Here is an 18,377-nt window from a genome sequence, read left to right as displayed (position 1 = left end):
ATTATCATTTAAACTAATAACTCAAGATTTATATTTTTTTTAACTAGTATTTTTTTACAGCAAAAAAAAAAAAAAAATTCTTGGCCCGTGGTAGATCACGGGCAACAAATCTGGTATCTATCTATTCTAGTATCTATCTATTATATTTAGAGCCTGAATGTTTATTCTAAAAAAATTTAAACAGTGGGAAAGAAGAATGTGAAAATGATAAAAAGAATGGAAAAAAAATAAAAAGAAAAAAAAAATCCCAACTGGTTTTAGGAACAGCCCATAGGAAATAGAAACAATGGCACATGGTTTTGATTTTGTCTCAAGGAAAAACCACCTTGTCTAACTCCCCTTTTATACCCATCTTCATTCTTCTCTCCCCTCACCTTTTCCATCCCACCCTATAACCACATCACCAGAGATGCAAGTTTTCACTCCATCATCTTCTCCTTTATTTTTACCTCTCTATTCTTGTGTCCTAAACACGCATATACACATACCATCAAACAAGTAAACAGTACCATACTTATAAAACAAAAACTACATGTTCTTATACACGCAGAGTCTTTTTTTTTTTCCTTAAAAAAATATCTTGCATACTCATATCTTAATTTTGTATTTTTAAGAGTTTTAAGCGATACCCATATCTTATTTTGAGGAATTTTTGTTGTTTTGAGAGCAATTTGTGGGGCTGAATGGGGATTGAGACAAGTGTGGCTAATAAGAAAGTAAAACAAGTTTGTGAATTGGCCAAGGATAAGATTCCGATTCCGAACTCGAATTTGAATCCGAAAACCAATACGAATGGCAAGGGAAAGAGAGGCCGGCGGCGGCACCATAAGAAGATGGTGGCTGTATCGCCGGTTCAGAAGCTGTTTAACACCTGCAATGAAGTGTTTGACTCTTGTAGCACTGGAATTATTCCTTCTTCTGATAATATCCAAAAGCTAAAGGCAGTTTTGGGTATGTTTCTTTGTGTACAGTGCCTTAAATTTGATCTTTTAGAGTTGGAAAATTGGGTTGCATTGAGGGGTTTTAGAGTTTAGTTTTGATAATTCTGGTTAGGAAAGTTATTAATACTACAATTGAAATGGAATTTAGTTAGCTATTGGTTGTTCATCAGGTAATGAAATGTATAAATATTAACATTGTTGCTCCATACAGAGTTAGAATTTAATTAATTAATTTTTTTTTTCATATTTTAAACTACAAAATCTTTAGGCCATTAGGCTGTAAGAATGCCTGGTTTGTCTCACTTCTCATTGCTGTGATGTTTTGAGCTTGACTTGAATTTATATCCTCTAGTGCATTGTATCCTGTCTTGGTTTATCTTGTTTACCCTGGTCCTTTAATCAGATTTGGCTTTTTAATTTCTTTTAGTTTGCTATTTCTACTTTTGTTCCCTTCATGGACTTGATTTCATTTGAAATTGTATTTTTGGGGCTTTTCAATAAAATTAGGACTGTACTTGGAATGAAACATACAAGTATAGAACTCAAGAAGTTCCACATCTTTGTCCCTGCTCGTGCAAAAGTAACACGGACTAATTTTATGTTTTTTTTTTTTTTTTTTTAAATCCGTCCTTGATTTTTTAATCACGAGTTCCTGTTATGTAGATAACTTCAAGCCTGCTGATGTTGGTCTCTTCCCTGAAATGCCACATTTTCAAGCTTCTGTGGCTGGGAGAACTCCGGTGATAAGATACCTGCATCTCCATGAATGTGACAAATTCTCTGTAGGTAGCCTTCCATGAGGTGCTTTCACATTATATTCGAGGAATTATATTTTGACTTGTTTGCTCTGATTTTCAATTATCATAGATGGGAATCTTCTGCTTGCCACCATCAGGCGTCATTCCACTTCATAATCATCCTGGAATGACTGTATTTAGCAAACTTCTCTTTGGGACTATGCACATAAAATCATATGACTGGGTAGCCGATGTCCCTGCCAGTAAGTGTTACTTGTTTTATGTCTTGTACTGAATTTATGCTGCCAAAGTTTGTAATAAAAAAAATGAAGAAATAGAAATGCTCTAGTAGTGTAAGCGTTGAACTAAAATGGCCTTGCTAAATCCAGCATGTGTCTTTCTGGCGATGAGTTATATTACGTGCCAATAGGAGACAGACATTTCCAACCAAGAAATCCCCTGAGTATGCTGAGTAAATATGAAAGTTGAAAAGAAATTCTTGTTCTTAGCAATAGGCGAGCTCAAGCATCAGTGTACCTTTTTTACAGGCTGGGAACTTTAAACTTGATAAAAATAGCAAATCCCATGAGAAAATTAGAAAAGAAAAATGTAAATCTAACGTTGTAAACTGATCTAGTAGAGGATGTAAAAAAAACCTTCTAAATATTTGAAATTGGTCATCTAGTTGTGAAAACGTAAAAGTTTTGAACAATGCAAATATTACAATTCTCATTCGAGTAATGCTCCAGTTCGCTAGATAGAAAGTTCACATGGTCGTTTTCATAACCTGTCTGGATGATGGTGATGTCTTGACTCTCTCCCACTATACCATGAGCCTCAGTTGTTTGCATCATGGACAACCCTAGCAGAATGCACGACTTTTGGCATTTTCGTTCTTCTCTCTTCTATAATTGGAAATGAAAATAGCCCCTGACATCTCGGTTTTGGTTAATGAAGCAAAGCAGACTGAGGTTCGTCTGGCCAAGGTCAAGGTCAACTCGAAATTAACCGCTCCGTGCAACACCTCTATCCTTTACCCTACTGATGGAGGCAACATGCATTGCTTTACAGCAGTGACAGCTTGTGCAGTCCTAGATGTGCTAGGCCCTCCATACTCTGTTCCTGATGGTCGGCATTGCCAATACTACCTCGACTTCCCATTTGCCAATTTCTCAGGTACCATGGTGAATCTTCACAAAGTTCTATGTAATTCAAAATGTTTACAGAAAACAAAGTAATGTTTTGCCTCAGTGTAATCTTGATTATTTAGCTGCCTGAAATTTCAATTTACCAGTTTTGATAATTTTTTTGTCTGACAAAGCAGTGAATGGAGTATCAATTCCTGAAGAGGAGAAGGAAGGCTATGCCTGGCTTCAAGAGAGGGAGAAACCTGAGGACTTGACTTTTGTAGGAGAACTATATGGAGGTCCAGCAATCGTGGAGAAGTGAGCCTGCTGTACACTACATGTTGTCATTGCCTGCCAACCATTTTGAGTAGCAGATTAGCATTAGATCTTTTATTTCGTTTTACCTTGTATGCTCTTTTTTTTTTTTTTTTTTATCCTTTCTTTTCTTGTTGAACACAACACAAGGCACATGGTGCCTTTTCACTATAGCTTCTGTACATAAAAGGGACCATCTTGTAAGTGCACCGGAAAGAGGTTGATAGCTCAATAGCTGAATGAGAAAGTGTTAAAAGTGCACTTTTTTATCATCTTTCTCTCTATCTCTCTCGCTCGTGTCCTTTAGATTTCTCCTGAAATCCCAAAAGTAGACATGTTTCCTGTCGTTCTTTAAAACTTAAAATCAATCCAATAGTTTACCTATGATACCTACCTAGTGAGGGAGAATTGAAGGCAAAATATCCGGCTTGTACTTGAAAAGGACAGGTTTTGTTACGCAGGAGCTGTCTTTCTAGGAAAACTTTATGGTACTTCGGAGACGGGAAATTTATAGTTGCATGCTAATTTATGCTGGGGGTTCCTGTGCTGTACCAGTGCTGATGCAAGTGTTTCTCTTGGGAAATTTCCCCCGTTTAGTGGCATAATTTCATGCCGTTTTTCCTATCAAAAGAAACAAAGGGCATTCTGTTCTATCTGCAAGATCTCACTCTTTCTTTGTTTTTACCTCTTGCTCTGGAGGAGACATCTATCCTACCATGACGTCGTGGTTATGGTAGCTTGATGTTACGATTTTTATGTCATTGCAAGACTAGAAGTAACAATTACGAGAATCATAGAACTAGGTGTTGTTATAACTATTGTTTCAGTAGTTGAATGCTGAAATTTTGAATATTACTTATTTAAAAATGTACTTATTTTTCTGTAATTGTCTACTTAATTTCCATAATTTTCTATTTATAACTCGCAATCAAAATTGACGTGTGTGGTAATGACACTTTATTTAAGAAGTTACCTATTAAACGGAATTAATGAAGAGATTGAAAATGAGTTTTTTTATTTTATTTTAATTTTTTTTTCTGGTTGTGACCGGATCAGTTGATGTTGGCACAAATGGAGACAACTTGAAGTACATCTGTGTCTTAATGCAAATTCTCCCTTACGTGAAACACAACGGGTGTGTTGAGAGTACGGTGTAGTTGAGCATGTATATATATATATATATATATATTTTGACTCACTTAAAAAAATTAATGAAAAACATATAAAACTTATTTTTTGATAGTGGCTTTTTATGTACATTAAAAAAACTATCATCCAACCACACCATATTTTCTAGAACACAACACCTAAAGTACATGTTTGGCAAGTGGCATGATCATGCTTTTAAAAAAAAAAAAAAATTGTCTCAAGTTTTTTTTTTTTTTTTTGTGTTTTTAGATTATCTTGATATGCTAATGTTAAAAATAAAATTTTTAATAAATTTTTAAATAAAAAATATTTTTAATAAAAATTTTTTTTTAATTATTTTTAATATCAGAATATCAAAACGATCCGAAAACATAAAATTTTTTTCATTTTAAACAATTTTTTTTCAAATTTTAAGGGAACGCAGTTTGCACTGTGTTCCCAGATACTCCTAAGTAAAGGTAACCAGAAAGAAGGAGTGAAGTCTGTTTTGTGGTTTGAATAAATGCTAGCTATTTAGTAGGAATCAGTTGCTAGAGTCCTGATTTCATGTAGTTGTGCTAGTATTTTTAGAAGAGTCTGTTAGTCATTCATGTATTTAAACTCTGGAATTATGCAGAGAAAAATCATTTAATTATTCAATAACAAATGCTTGTGGTCAATTCTCGCCCAAAGAAGAATTCTATTGCAAAATATCAATAGCTTTGACTGGGACCTATCATTTGGTATTAGAGTTACTTTATAATAACAATGAACAAGGAACAAATTGAAAATCTTGAAATGAGGCTGGGAGGACTTCAAGATGGAATGAGTCGACTGGAGCTTAACATTATTGACAAGATTCACCAAATGGAAAGTAACATTAACAAGCTAACAGAGGCATTACTATCAAACAAAGAAGGGTCAAGCAGCAACACCAATGACTGTAGTGGATGAACTCGCCATAATCAAGAAGAACTCATGGAGAAAATAGATAGGGGAAGGCAAATGTTCTCATCTAAATTGGCGAAACTCGAGTTTCCAATATAGTTGGGAAATGACCCCACTGAATGGTTCAATAGAGTAGATCAATTCTTTGAGTATCAAGGCACTACCAAAGCACAAAAGGTGTCATTGGCATCTTTCCATCTCCAAGGCGAAGCAAACCAGTGGTGGCAATGGTAGAGACGTGCTTACAAAGACGAAGAAAGGGAGGTGATGTGGCTGATTTTTGAGGAAGAATTATGGGTGAGATTTGGTTTGCTAGAGTGTGAGGATTTTGACGAAGCTCTATCAAGGGTGAAACAAAGGGGCTCATTACGTGACTATCAAAAAGAATTTGAGAGGTTTGGGAATCAGGTGCAAGGATAGACTCAAAAAGCATTAGTGGAGACATTTATGGGAGGCCTGGAAACATAAATTGTAGAAGGAATAAGAATGTTCAAACCCAAGTCATTGAAGGAGGCAATAAGCCTAGCACGAATGCGGGATGAGCAATTAACTTGCTAGCGAAGAAACAGTAAGCAATTACCCTTCAATCATAATCAAATTGCTTCCTTCTCTCCAACAAAGACACTAGCTACCATGCCCATGAAACGCCTTGCTTGGGATGAAATGCAAAAGAGGCGATCTCAAGGTCTCTGCTTTAATTGTGATGACAAATTCACTCAAAGCCATAAGTGTCGTAAACCCCAGCTTTTGTTATTGGAAGGGGATTATGATTTGAGCATGGAAGATGATGAGGAGCGCGTAGTTGATGAACCTCAAATATCACTACATGCTCTTACTGGATGGTCAACTACTAGTACTATGCGAATTATGGCGCGAATTGAGAATCAAGATTTGAATGTCCTCATTGATAGCGGGTCAACCAACAATTTTATTAGCGAACGAATCGCTATTTGGCTACAACTTCTAGTGATACCAACTAAGCCTTTCAATGTGAAGGTGGTAAATGGGAACCCATTAAAATGTCTAGGGAGATTTGAAAACATACAAGTCTTGCTTTAAGGTATTCCATTCTTTCTAACTCTTTATGCTTTACCATTATGCGGCTTGGACTTGGTTCTAAGAGTTCAATGGTTAGAGCATTTGGGGACAGTGGCTTGTGATTGGAAAAAATTGACCATGGAGTTCAGATGGAATAATCAAATACAGAAGCTACAAGGAATAGATGCCCAACACATTCAACCTGCATCTATAAAGGATGTATCAAAGGAATTATGCTAGGGTAAATCAATGTTTGCTATTTATTTGCAAACTGAAGCTGAGTTACTAGTACAGAAAATAGGGTTGAGTCAGAAATGCAGCAGCTATTGAAGGATTTTAAAGACATTTTTCAAGCACCAGAACAATTACCCCTAGTAAGAGAGATTGACCACATCATCACTCTTAAAGAAGGAACTGAGCCTGTCAATGTAAGAACATACAGGTATACCTATTTTTAAAAAGATGAAAACAAGTTCAAGACATGTTAAAATTGGGATTTATAAGATCAAGCACTAGCCCTTTTTCATCTCTTGTCTTGTTAGTAAAAAAAAAAGATGGCACATGGCATTTCTGCACCGATTATAGAGTCCTTAATGCTATGACCATTAAAGATCAATTTCCTATTCCTATTATAGATGACATGTTAGATGAACTACATAGGGTAGTTTTTTTTACTAAACTAGATTTGACCGCTGGTTACCATCATGTTAGGGTATCTCCAACTGATATTCATAAAACTGCATTTCGTACCCACAATGATCATTATGAATATTTAGTCATGCCATTTGGTCTTTGTAATGCTTCCTCCACTTTTTAAGCCATTATGAATATTATGAATTCTGAGTTGCGTGGATTTTTAGGCCTTACAAGTTTACTATAGGAAATTTGTTCTCAATTATGGGTTCTTGCTCGTTCACTTACAACTCTATTAAGGAAAGGACAATTTTGTTGGAATGATGAAGCACAAGTAGCCTTTGCGGACCTTAAAAAGGTAATGACTTCCACACCAACACTTGCCATGCCTAATTTTGATGAGCCTTTTGTTATTGAGTTTGATGCTTTTAGGGATGGAATTGGTGCCTTTATATCTCAACAGGGATGTCCTATAGCTTTCATAAGTCGAGCTTTAGGGCTGTCAAAATGCACATGGTCAACATATGCAAGAGAAATGCTGGCCATTGTTGTAGCCGTCCAGTTGTGGAGACCATATTTGTTAGGCCATAAATTTTTAATCTAAACAGACCAGTGCAACCTTAAATATCTATTGGAGTAGCGTATCATTACCCTAGAATAGTAGAAATGGGTATCAAAGCTACTAGGGTATAAGTATGAGATAGTGTACAAGCCGGGCAAGGAGAATTCAGCTGTAGATGCACTTTCATGCATGATAGGCAGCCCATGTCTTACAACCTTATATGTCCCACAAACTCAGGTATGGAATAATATCAAAGAAGAGGTTGTTTCTCATCCTTTCATGTAGAAAATTGGTAAAGTGGCAATTAAGAACCCGAACATACCCTATATGTGGTGAAAATGTCTTGGGTTGCTTCATTACAAGAATAGAGTAGTGATACCCTCTAATTCTGACATCATTCAGCAACTGTTGCGTGAATTACATGACTCACATCTTGGGGGGAATTCAGGGGTACTTCACACTTGTAAACGGCTTGCTCAACAGTTTTATTGGCCATCAATGGCTCGCAAGGTGAAAGAATATGTTTCTTCTTGTGATGCATGCCAATGAGCTAAACTAACATGCTCTCACTAGCAGGATTATTACAACCGTTACCTATTCCATGTCAAGTTTAGGACGACATCATGATGGATTTCATTGAGGGCCTTCCATAATTTGGTGGAAAGAACACCATTTTAGTTGTTGTTGATCACTTTAGTAAGTCTACACATTTATTGGTGTTGGCTCATCCTTATACTGCAAAAATGGTGGTTGAGAAATTTGTTGAAGGTGTGGTGAAACTTCATGGTATGCCAAGATCCATTATTAGTGATAGAGATCCAATATTTATCAGCCATTTTTGGCATCAGTTCTTTAAAATGTCAAGCACAAAATTGCAGATGAGTTCTACTTATCATCCACAAACAGATGGACAATCTGAAGTTGTCGACAGGTGTGTCGAACAATATCTTCGTTGCTTTGTCCATCAACAACCCAGAAAATGGAATTCTTTTCTACCTTGGTTTGAGTTCTGGTATAACACAACTTATCATGCTTCGTTTGGCATGACCCCATTTCAAGCTCTATATAGACGTCTACCACCAATAATTGCACACTACCGCATAAGAATGTCATCGGTGAATGAAGTAGATCAACAACTTGCCACTAGAGATGAAATATTGAGTTTGCTCAAGGCCAACTTACATGCTGCTAATAACCGCATGCAATAATTAGCTAACTCAAAAAGGCATGATATTGAATTCCAGGATGGAGATTGGGTTTTCCTTAAACTTCATTCCTACCATCAACAATCAGTTTTCAAACGAGCATGTAAAAAATTGGCTAATCGCTTTTATAGTTCCTATCAGATTGAACAACGGATTGGCAAGGTGGCGTATAAGCTAAAGCTTCCTGAAGAATCAAGTATACATCCTGTCTTCCATGTGTCTTTATTTAAAAAGAAACTAGGAGACTGCCTGACATGACCAACAAATTGATGTCTTATCCCAAGTGCAGGAGTGTCGAAGTAATAAATAACCCGGCAAGATCGGGGTCGAACCACAGGAAGGTGAACTATATAAATTACAAATAATATATATATATATATATATATATATATATATATATTTAATAAAATAAAGAGTTAATGAGAATTTTATGGGATATTGATGTAAGGATTAAACAATGATAAAACAATTGTCAAGGTTAGAGGATCCACTAATGGTATTAGAAATAAGTATAGTATAAACTCGTTTTATTAATCAACTGGAAACCACACAAAGGAGTTCCAATCAGATGATTTTCATTATAAATTTTTAACATGATCATATTAATTATCTTATTTAAGTAACACCAAACTTTTAAATATTGTCAGAAATTCATGATGCTAACTTATGTTAACAACAAGTCAAGTTCCTTTCATAGCACATGTGTAGGTTATACCATACGATTGGCTATGAAAGTGCCAAGCATTTGTTGTACCAAGTGTTATACAATACAAATCTAGATTAACCATTCAACAAGCAAGGTATTAAGAATTAGTAAGATAAAAAGATAAGACATGTTAATAACAAACTTTCTTGGATATAAACATTGAAGTCCATGTTGAGTTTATAAAATACCTATTCTAACACCATGTTGTTATATTAAGGAAAATATAACATGAAATAAAACTTAAACATTACAAAAATAAAAAGAAAGAAATAAAGAGCATGATCTTGATCTAAACAACCAAGATGCCTAAATGCATGGCAAATGCCTCCTTTTATAGGCCAAAATTTGAAACTATTGATTTGATGACTAATTGTTAAGTGGGTGGCTAACTCTTGACTTGGTGAAAACCCTTATCTTCTTGTTTGAATAAAACGTCATTGCTACCATCAAAACAGGAACTACCTGTACTCATAAAAGTTATAGTAAATTGTCTTATCTTTCCTAGAAAAAAAATTGAGGTCATTTAGGCTTCTAGAACTTGAGATATGAGCTGAACACTGAATAGTGTTTGGGCTACAGGACAGATTCGGACTTCTCCGTTGTGGCTATAATTTGGACTTGAAAACGACCTTTTTAAATCTTGGACTCCACATGAAAGTTGTAGGCCTATGTCTTACTAAATCTGTCCAAAACATTGAGGGCATTTGGACATCTAGAACTCGAGATATGACCTATTTACCGAACAGTGTTCCAGTTTGGACTGCACCAATATCTCTTTTCTAAGTTTGGCTCTCTATTTGTCCTTTCAATTTCAATACTTAAACTCATCAATCAATCCTTTCATTTATGTGATAGGCCTGCATTTAAGATGAACATTTACCATAAATTAAAGATATCTTATATTATTAGATATGTTATCATAAAGCCTGCTTTAGTTAAGGAGTTATTGATACTTCAAGTGCAAAATGATGATATAAAACCTTGAAAAAAATGCACCTTTTAAGTACTAATCATCCCCTAACCAACTTATTACTAATCCCTAGTAATCAAAGCGTTAAAATAGAAAAACAATTTATAAATTCCACAAAGCAAGGCATTCATTATTCAACTTCTATTAATCTATTCAGATAAATAAACTCTCATTAACTTCATATATCTGCTCAATTCCTCTTAAACAAAATATTAATAATCCTTCCTTTTTATGTGCTCAATGTATGAAAACATAGATAATAGGGCTTTTATTGGAAGAAAATAATATTTTGTTCTAATGTTTAAGGCTAACTTCCTTGGGTTGGTATTATTATCTTCTTTTTTTTTTGAATATATATACTTATAACTTAAAACACAATGCATATTTAACCCATGTAGCGAGCTTTTGGTTAATGACTCCTAAACCAGTTGGTCTTAGGGCATTAGGTGTTGAGACACCCCTACGAGCTTAGTAACTTGGGTTGTAGATACTAATACGTAGATAGTGCAATGTTTGATTCCCTTAAGCTTTTCTCCTCAACCCATGTAACAAACATTGGACCAATAGCTTCCAAGTCAGTTGACTTTAGGGTATTAGGTGTTAAAACACCCCTTCGGGCTTAATTGTTTAGGTTAGGGAGGCTACGAAACCAAACTTATTTATGTTTTTATTTATTTATTTAATTACATTTATTATCATTTTTTTGTGTTTTTTTTTTGCAAATTATGCATTATCCCTTTCCCTTAGTTGTTACCTTTAACAAAAGAACATAAATAATGTAATAATCCAATGTGCAACCCACAATCATATGTTAAAGTGTGTGTGAAAATAAAGGTTTAAGAATACTTGTTAAATGAGTATATGAGCAGAGTCAATTGATAATAATATGAGAGTTTGTAAACCTAAATATTTTAGGAGAAGTATGTGATAGACCTTGTTATGAATATTGCAAATAACCATTGGAAAATGTTTACTAAGATGCGTCTCTAGAGTCAATAAAATTCTCCCTTACTCTGCCATCATAGTAATACCAATTTTGTCAAATGGTTTTAATAATAGCAAAAACAGTTAGTAAGTTTTTTTTTTATGTCAACTACTACCCTCTCCCCCCAACCAAAATGAAACATTGTCCTCAATGTCCTAAGGTAGAAAGATGGAGTATAGAAGACATCACCTGAAACAACGAATAGTGACAAACCTGAAACACACTTAAACAAATATAAGAAATAACAAAACAAAATAATGTGCTATTAACAAAACCAAAAGACACAAGATTTCACAAATGAAGGCTTAAATCCAATTTAAGCTTTTTACGGCTTTATGTAGTTGACCAATTTATGCGACTCATGGAGGGATCAATTACAGGGATAAAAGATTGTAGTTGGTCAATCAATTGTTCAGCAGTAGCAATAGAGATTATGATTTGTCGTGCCGAAGATGTTAGAAATTGTTGTTCCACAGCTTGATCAAGAAAAGATAACAAATTATCATAAAAACCATTAACATTTAACAAACTTATAGGTTTATGGTGAATGTGCAGTTGGACCCAGGAGGAAATATGAAAGATCTCTTCCAATGTGCGCAAACCACCTGGTAAGGTAATGAAGGCATCAACATGGTTAAACATTGTATTCATTCGATCAGACATTGTGGAGACCTGTAGTTCCTCTCCAATTATTTTTCCAATGATGTCCTATTTTACTAAAGCTTTGAAGACGACCCCCAAAACTTGACTGCCTCCTAAGAATACAACTGTTGATGCACTCCCCATTAACCTAAGGCTGCCTCCCGTATATACTAAATGAATCTTTCTCTCAGCTAGTATTTGACCAAGATGAGTTACGAATTCTATAAACTCCTTTTCTTTCTTAGGACTAGATCCATAAAAAACACAAATATTTTTTATTTTAAGACCTGAGGATCCTGGCATTTCAAGACCTGTCTATGCTTGTAGAATGTATGGGTTGGGTAGAAATGAAGGGAAGAAGAATAAGGTTTTATAGATGAGAAAAAGAAAATACAATCATATCACCTATATGGAAGCCAGCTAGAGTCTCTCTCTCTTTCTTCTCATTTTTTTTGTTCTTTTTTTTTTTTTTGAAAAACAACATGTATATGTACATGTAGTTGTGATTGTGGCTCACACCTTCCCTTGGTTTTATGTCCAAGAACGGCTTAAATACCCTCTATAGGTCGGGGATAGGCTTCCCATGCAGTTTTCTTTAAAATCGGCAAACATGGTCTTTTTTTTAGTCAGATTCCCAAGACTATGATGAGCATGTTCTCTATGAAAATGGAGCCATAAATCATGAATTGCTCGATGCACATCTCCACTATAATGAGACTTAAGAGTCAATAGAAGATTATCTAAAGACTCTTTATGTTTTGAAATAAATCCTACCTTTTGACAATTTTCACAGGTTTTATAAAATGACTTGATCCATGTGTTGACTTCTAGAACTACTTGCATTTGCATTGTATTGCCCCTTTGGATTTTGCTGTGATTGAGATGGAAACTTACCGTTCTTTTAGAAACTAAGAGCAGATGTGAATTTTGCAAGAGCATATTTAAAATCTGTCATGCTTTAAGAAAGTTGAGTGTTGATTGTCTCTTACTTTTCAATGAATACATGCAATGTTTCCTTAAGATTTCTTCTAGAAGGTGGAGCATAATGAGGTGCATATCCATGAGAATTTTGAAAATTATGATGTGCTTGAAATATCGGCTGTGAATTTTGTGCATTTTTGTTATCACTCTTCCAACTGAAATTTGGGTGATTTCTCCAACCAGGGTTGTATGTTTGCAAATATGGATTATGATTGGGCCTTTGAAAACTATTTAAAGCATGAGCTTGTTCATCGAGGCATTCCTTCAAAGAAGGCAAAGTTGGATAGTCATTGATTGCATGTTTATTTGTTTCACAGATTTGACACACAATGTCTTGAACAAATTTTAATTGACCACTCTTTTTACATTTAAGTGCCTCGACTTTTCTAGCTAAAGATGCAAATTTAGCTTGGAGGTCAGGATCTTCCCTAAGGTTGTACATACCTCCACTAGATGTATGAGGTTGAGTTTTACCCTGTGCCTCATCAGTGCCTGTAGTGTCCTAATTTTGAACATTTTCAGCTAGCAAGTCTAGGTACTCAATTGCTTCATCAGGGTTTTTATCTTCAAAAGTTCCATTGTACATCAATTCCATCATTTGCCTATGTTTAGGTGTTAATCCTTTATAAAAATGTGAAACTAATCTCCATGTTTCAAAACCATGATAAGGGCAAGTATTAAGCAAGTCTCGATACCTACCTAACATTGGTAAAATGTTTCTCCATGTTTTTGAGTGAAAGTAGTGATTTATCTTTTGAAAGAGTTTGTTCTGTGAGATGGAAAAAACTTCTTTAAAAATTGTTGTTGCATTTCATCCCAAACACAAATAGATCCTAGTCTCAAATTTTGTAGCCATGTTTTAGCTTTATCTTTTAAAGAAAAAGGAAAAAGCTTTAATCTGACGGTGTTCATGCTACAATTTAAGTCATTATAAGCGTTATAAACTTCTTTAAATTCTCTCAAACGCAAGTATGGATTTTCTAGATCAAAGCCATGAAAAGAAGGTAAAAGTTAAATAATGCTGGCTTAAAATTAAAATGAGATGCATCAGGAGGAAAAAATATACATAATCGTGCAATTGTTCTTGTTGGATTCATGTAGTCTCTAAGTGTTCTAACTCGATTATTCTCATTATAAAGCGACTGATTATCCTCTTCAGCCATGTTTTTTTTAAAGAAGATGAGGATACCCTATAAAGTCTATCATTTAATTTATGTGACCAAACTCTCATGCACATGTAGGAAGAGAATAAAAAGAAGAAAAGAAAATGAGACAAAACACAAGAAACAAAAGTTAGATAAAAGAAAAGTGAAAGGAGAAAAATATAACAAAATTTATAATTTGTATAGAAATTTACCTCCCTAGCAACGGCGCCAAAAACTTGACACCACCAAAAGATTGATGTCTTATCCCAAGTGCAGGAGTGTCGAAGTAATAAATAACCCGGCAAAACTGGGATCGAACCACAAGAAGGTGAACTATATAAATTACAAATAATATATATATTTAATAAAATAAAGAGTTTATGAGAATTTTATGGGATATTGATGTAAGGATTAAACAATGATAAAACAATTGTCAAGGTTAGAGGATCCACTAATGGTATTAAAAATAAGTATAGTATAAACTCTTTTTATTAATCAACTGGAAACCACACAAAGGAGGTTCCAATCGGATGATTTTCATTATAAATTTTTAACATGATCATATTAATTATCTTATTTAAGTAACACCAAACTTTTAAATATTGTTAGGAATTCATGATGCTAACTTATGTTAACAACAAATCAATTTCCTTTCATAGCACAGGTGTAGGTTATACCATACGGTTGGCTATGAAAGTGCCAAGCATTTGTTGTACCAAGTGTTATACAATACAAATCTAGATTAACCATTCAACAAGCAAGGTATTAAGAATTAGTAAGATAAAAGGATAAGACATGTTAATAACAAACTTTCTTGGATATAAAAATTGAAGTCCATGTTGAGTTTATAATATACATATTCTAACACCATTAGTGAAACCTTTTCACCTTGACATAATAAACTTAGCTAAATATAATGAAGAAGATAAACATAAATAAACAACATAAGAACATAAGTATAGTAAAGGAAATGAAAAGCATAAACAAGAGATTAAGAAAAATATAACATGAAATAAAACTTAAACATTACAAAAATAAAAAGAAAGAAATATAGAGCATAATCTTGATTTAAACAACCAAGATGCCTAAATGCATGGCAAATGCCTCCTTTTATAGGCCAAAATTTGAAACTATTGATTTGATGACTAATTGTTAAGTAGGTGGCTAATTCTTGACTTGGTGAAAACCCTTATCTTCTTGTCTGAATAAAACGTCATTGCTACCATCAAAACTGGAACCACCTGTATTCATAAAAGTTATAGTAAATTGTCTTATCTTTCTTAGAAAAAAATTGAGGTCATTTGGACTTCTAGAACTCGAGATATGGGCTGAACACTGAATATTGTCTGGGCTGCAGGACAGATTCAGACTTCTCTGTTGTTGTTATATTTTGGACTTGAAAACGGCCTTTTTAAATCTTGGACTCCACATGAAAGTTGTAAGCCTATGTCTTACTGAATCTATCCAAAAACTTTAGGTCATTTGGACATCAAGAACTCGAGATATGACCCAATTACCGAATAGTATTCCAGTTTGGACTGCACCAACATCTCTTTTCTAAGTTTGACCCTTTCTTTGTCCTTTCAATTTTAATAGTTAAACTCATCAATCAATTTTTTTATTTATGTGATAGGTCTGCATTTAAGATGAATACTTATCATAAATTAAAGGAGTTATTAATACTACTTTTTATAATTAGTTGTAGCTAGCAATTAGTTGGTGAAGCATGTAAGGACCTAATCATCATCCAGATCAACACGATAATTTTTATGAGCTTATTCGTTGTCTCATGCACTTGACGAGATGCAAAGAACTTAAGGTAGTTGCAGTGATCTACACCATTGAAATATGCACCAGACTGACCCAAAAAGAAGCCGGTACATGCACCTAGGTAACGCAGGCCTCGAAATACTACAAAAATCTTGAGCATGTCTGAGGCGACAATTGATGTTCCCTTGGCAACAATGAGGGATTCCAATTTAAACCATCTCCTATCTTCCCCATTATCTATCTGATGAATTTTTTAGGGCGGATGTGTCTTTCTTTTTCTTATGGCCATTTGGTTCATTTCCTTGTTCTTCATTCTCTTGTGCTCAAAATCTTGTGCTAAGCTGATAACGAGCCCACCAGGGCAGCCCGGCAATGTTTCGCTCAAACGGTACTCTGGCTACATTTTAATAGATGCCAAACATGGGCGAGCTCTATTATATTACTTTGTTGCAGCAGAATCAGCTGATCCACTTTCGACCTTATGACTCAATGGAGGTGTATATTATACTTGACAACTTTCTACCATTTCTTGTTTCGGTTATAAGCGAAGAGATTCAAACACGAGACCTCTTAATAGATGTGAATGCCTATTTGCATAAATACTATGCTTTAGCATTATGTACCATGTGTTTAATTAATATTCTAACTCAACATCTCACACCAGGCCCCGATTTCTCTTCACTTGGTTATGGTGCTTTAGAGGAACACGGTCCATTTCAACCAGGGAAGAATGGACTTCTTACCAAGAACAAATATTCCTGGGACGTAGGTAAGATTACAAATTGAATATGTAAGAGTTCCTTTTATTTTATTTTTTTTATATGTTGAATCACCAATCCGAGTGGGACTTTCATACTCAAACACAGGCTTGGATTATACATTATTAGAAAATTGTTAAATAACAATAAAATAAATAAATAAAATTAGTAAATTACGATGATATTTACTAACAAAAAATCATGTTGATGTTTCCATCGGTAATAACTGAAGTAAAATTTCCATCGGTAAATACCGAGGGAATCACTAGTGAAATTCAAAAAATAAAAATATATTGGGCAGGTATTTCTTCGTTAATATTGTCGGCAAATCTGACATGTTAATATTTCTAACGAGATTACTTTCAGTAATTTCCATCATGGAATCCGTTGGTGATATTAAAGTTATAACCAATAACACCCCCCCACCCCACCCCCCTCGTTTCTTTTTCTTTATGCAAAAAACAGAACCTTTCCCTCCTATTTTGTCACAAGTCTTGCTCTCATCATCACAAATATGACCGCCTTAACACGTAATTTGTTAATATCCCTATCATGGTTTAATTTTTTAAAAATGATTATCCACATCAAGTAATCAAACCTGCCCATTTTTTGTTGTAACCCTTTTCGTTATATTAATTTTTTTTGGTATTTTTGTGTAGTATATTTAGTTTGTTTGTATGTTTACTTATTTTATAGCTTTTTTCTTAAGTAATTTGTTATAAATGTATGATTTGTACATGTTAGGATTTGTTTGAGATTTTGAGAAATTATATTTGTTTGTTATTTGATGAAATTGAGTTTGATTTTGTAACTTAAGTGTGTTATAATAAACGAAATAACAGGTTATTTAATTGGTACTTTTTTATGTTTTGTCAATTTCATTGTTAAGTTGAAAATTTTAGTAAATTTGAATTTTTGGAGAAAATTGATAATGATTAAATGACAATACTAAAATATAATGAAGAAGTTTAAATTGAACCAATGATAGCTAATTAGTTGGGTACTGATAATTTATTTAGTTCACATTATTAATTAATACATGTTGTCATCAATATTATATATATAGGCATCATATAAATAATGGATGATCATTCTTGGATGTATTGAGTTTCACCTGAATGGTTGCGCATGATGAATTATTGTAATGAGATTGAGACTTTTATTAATTATGCACTATCTAATTCAATGAATATTAGTAGAAGAGGTATTAGATGTCCACGTAAGAGCTGTAGAAATAAAAAGTTTCTTAATCCATATGTTGTTATGATGCATCTTCTACAAGAAGAGATTCATGAAAAAAAATTTTGTGTTGATTTGCAATTGGAGAACTCTATGTTCTTTATAAGAATATGGTAGAAAAATGGTTGTCTCAACTTCTATTCTTACAATGCGCTTGAAGTTGTAAATGAATGGTGATGAATGCAATGAGAATGAATTAGGGTCATGCAAATAAATGTTTAAGTGTATACGAGAACCAAATGTGGACACAACTAGGTTTTTTGTACTTTTAAAAGATTTTGTACAAAACATATTTGTGTTGATTTGCACATGGAGAACTCTATTTTCCTTATAAGAATATGGTAGAAAAATGGTTGTCTCAACTTCTATTCTTGCAATGCACTTGAAGTTGTAAATGAATGGTGATGAATGCAATGAGAATGAATTAGGGTCATGCAAATAAATGTTTAAGTGTATACGAGAACCAAATGTGGACACAACTAGGTTTTTTGTACTTTTGAAAGATTTTGTACAAAACATATTTGTGTTGATTTGCACATGGAGAACT

At 34.0% G+C, this 18,377-nt stretch overlaps 1 protein-coding gene across 1 annotated transcript; it reads left to right on the top strand.

The window, feature by feature from the left end:
* Nucleotides 1-311: 311 nt before the first annotated feature.
* On the top strand, nt 312-3,392 carry LOC118055120 (plant cysteine oxidase 2). Its single transcript, XM_035066935.2, has 5 exons — nt 312-951; nt 1,605-1,723; nt 1,809-1,941; nt 2,636-2,854; nt 3,003-3,392. Exons 1-5 carry the CDS (start codon nt 684-686, stop codon nt 3,125-3,127), a joined length of 864 nt encoding a protein of 287 aa, XP_034922826.1. The 5' UTR covers nt 312-683; the 3' UTR covers nt 3,128-3,392.
* Nucleotides 3,393-18,377: the final 14,985 nt, after the last annotated feature.

The sequence above is a fragment of the Populus alba genome, chromosome 4 (genome assembly GCF_005239225.2).
Source record: "Populus alba chromosome 4, ASM523922v2, whole genome shotgun sequence".
Lineage (NCBI taxonomy): Eukaryota > Viridiplantae > Streptophyta > Magnoliopsida > Malpighiales > Salicaceae > Populus > Populus alba.
Note: the sequence above shows the minus strand (reverse complement) of the source record. Positions and strands in the feature narration are given on the sequence as shown.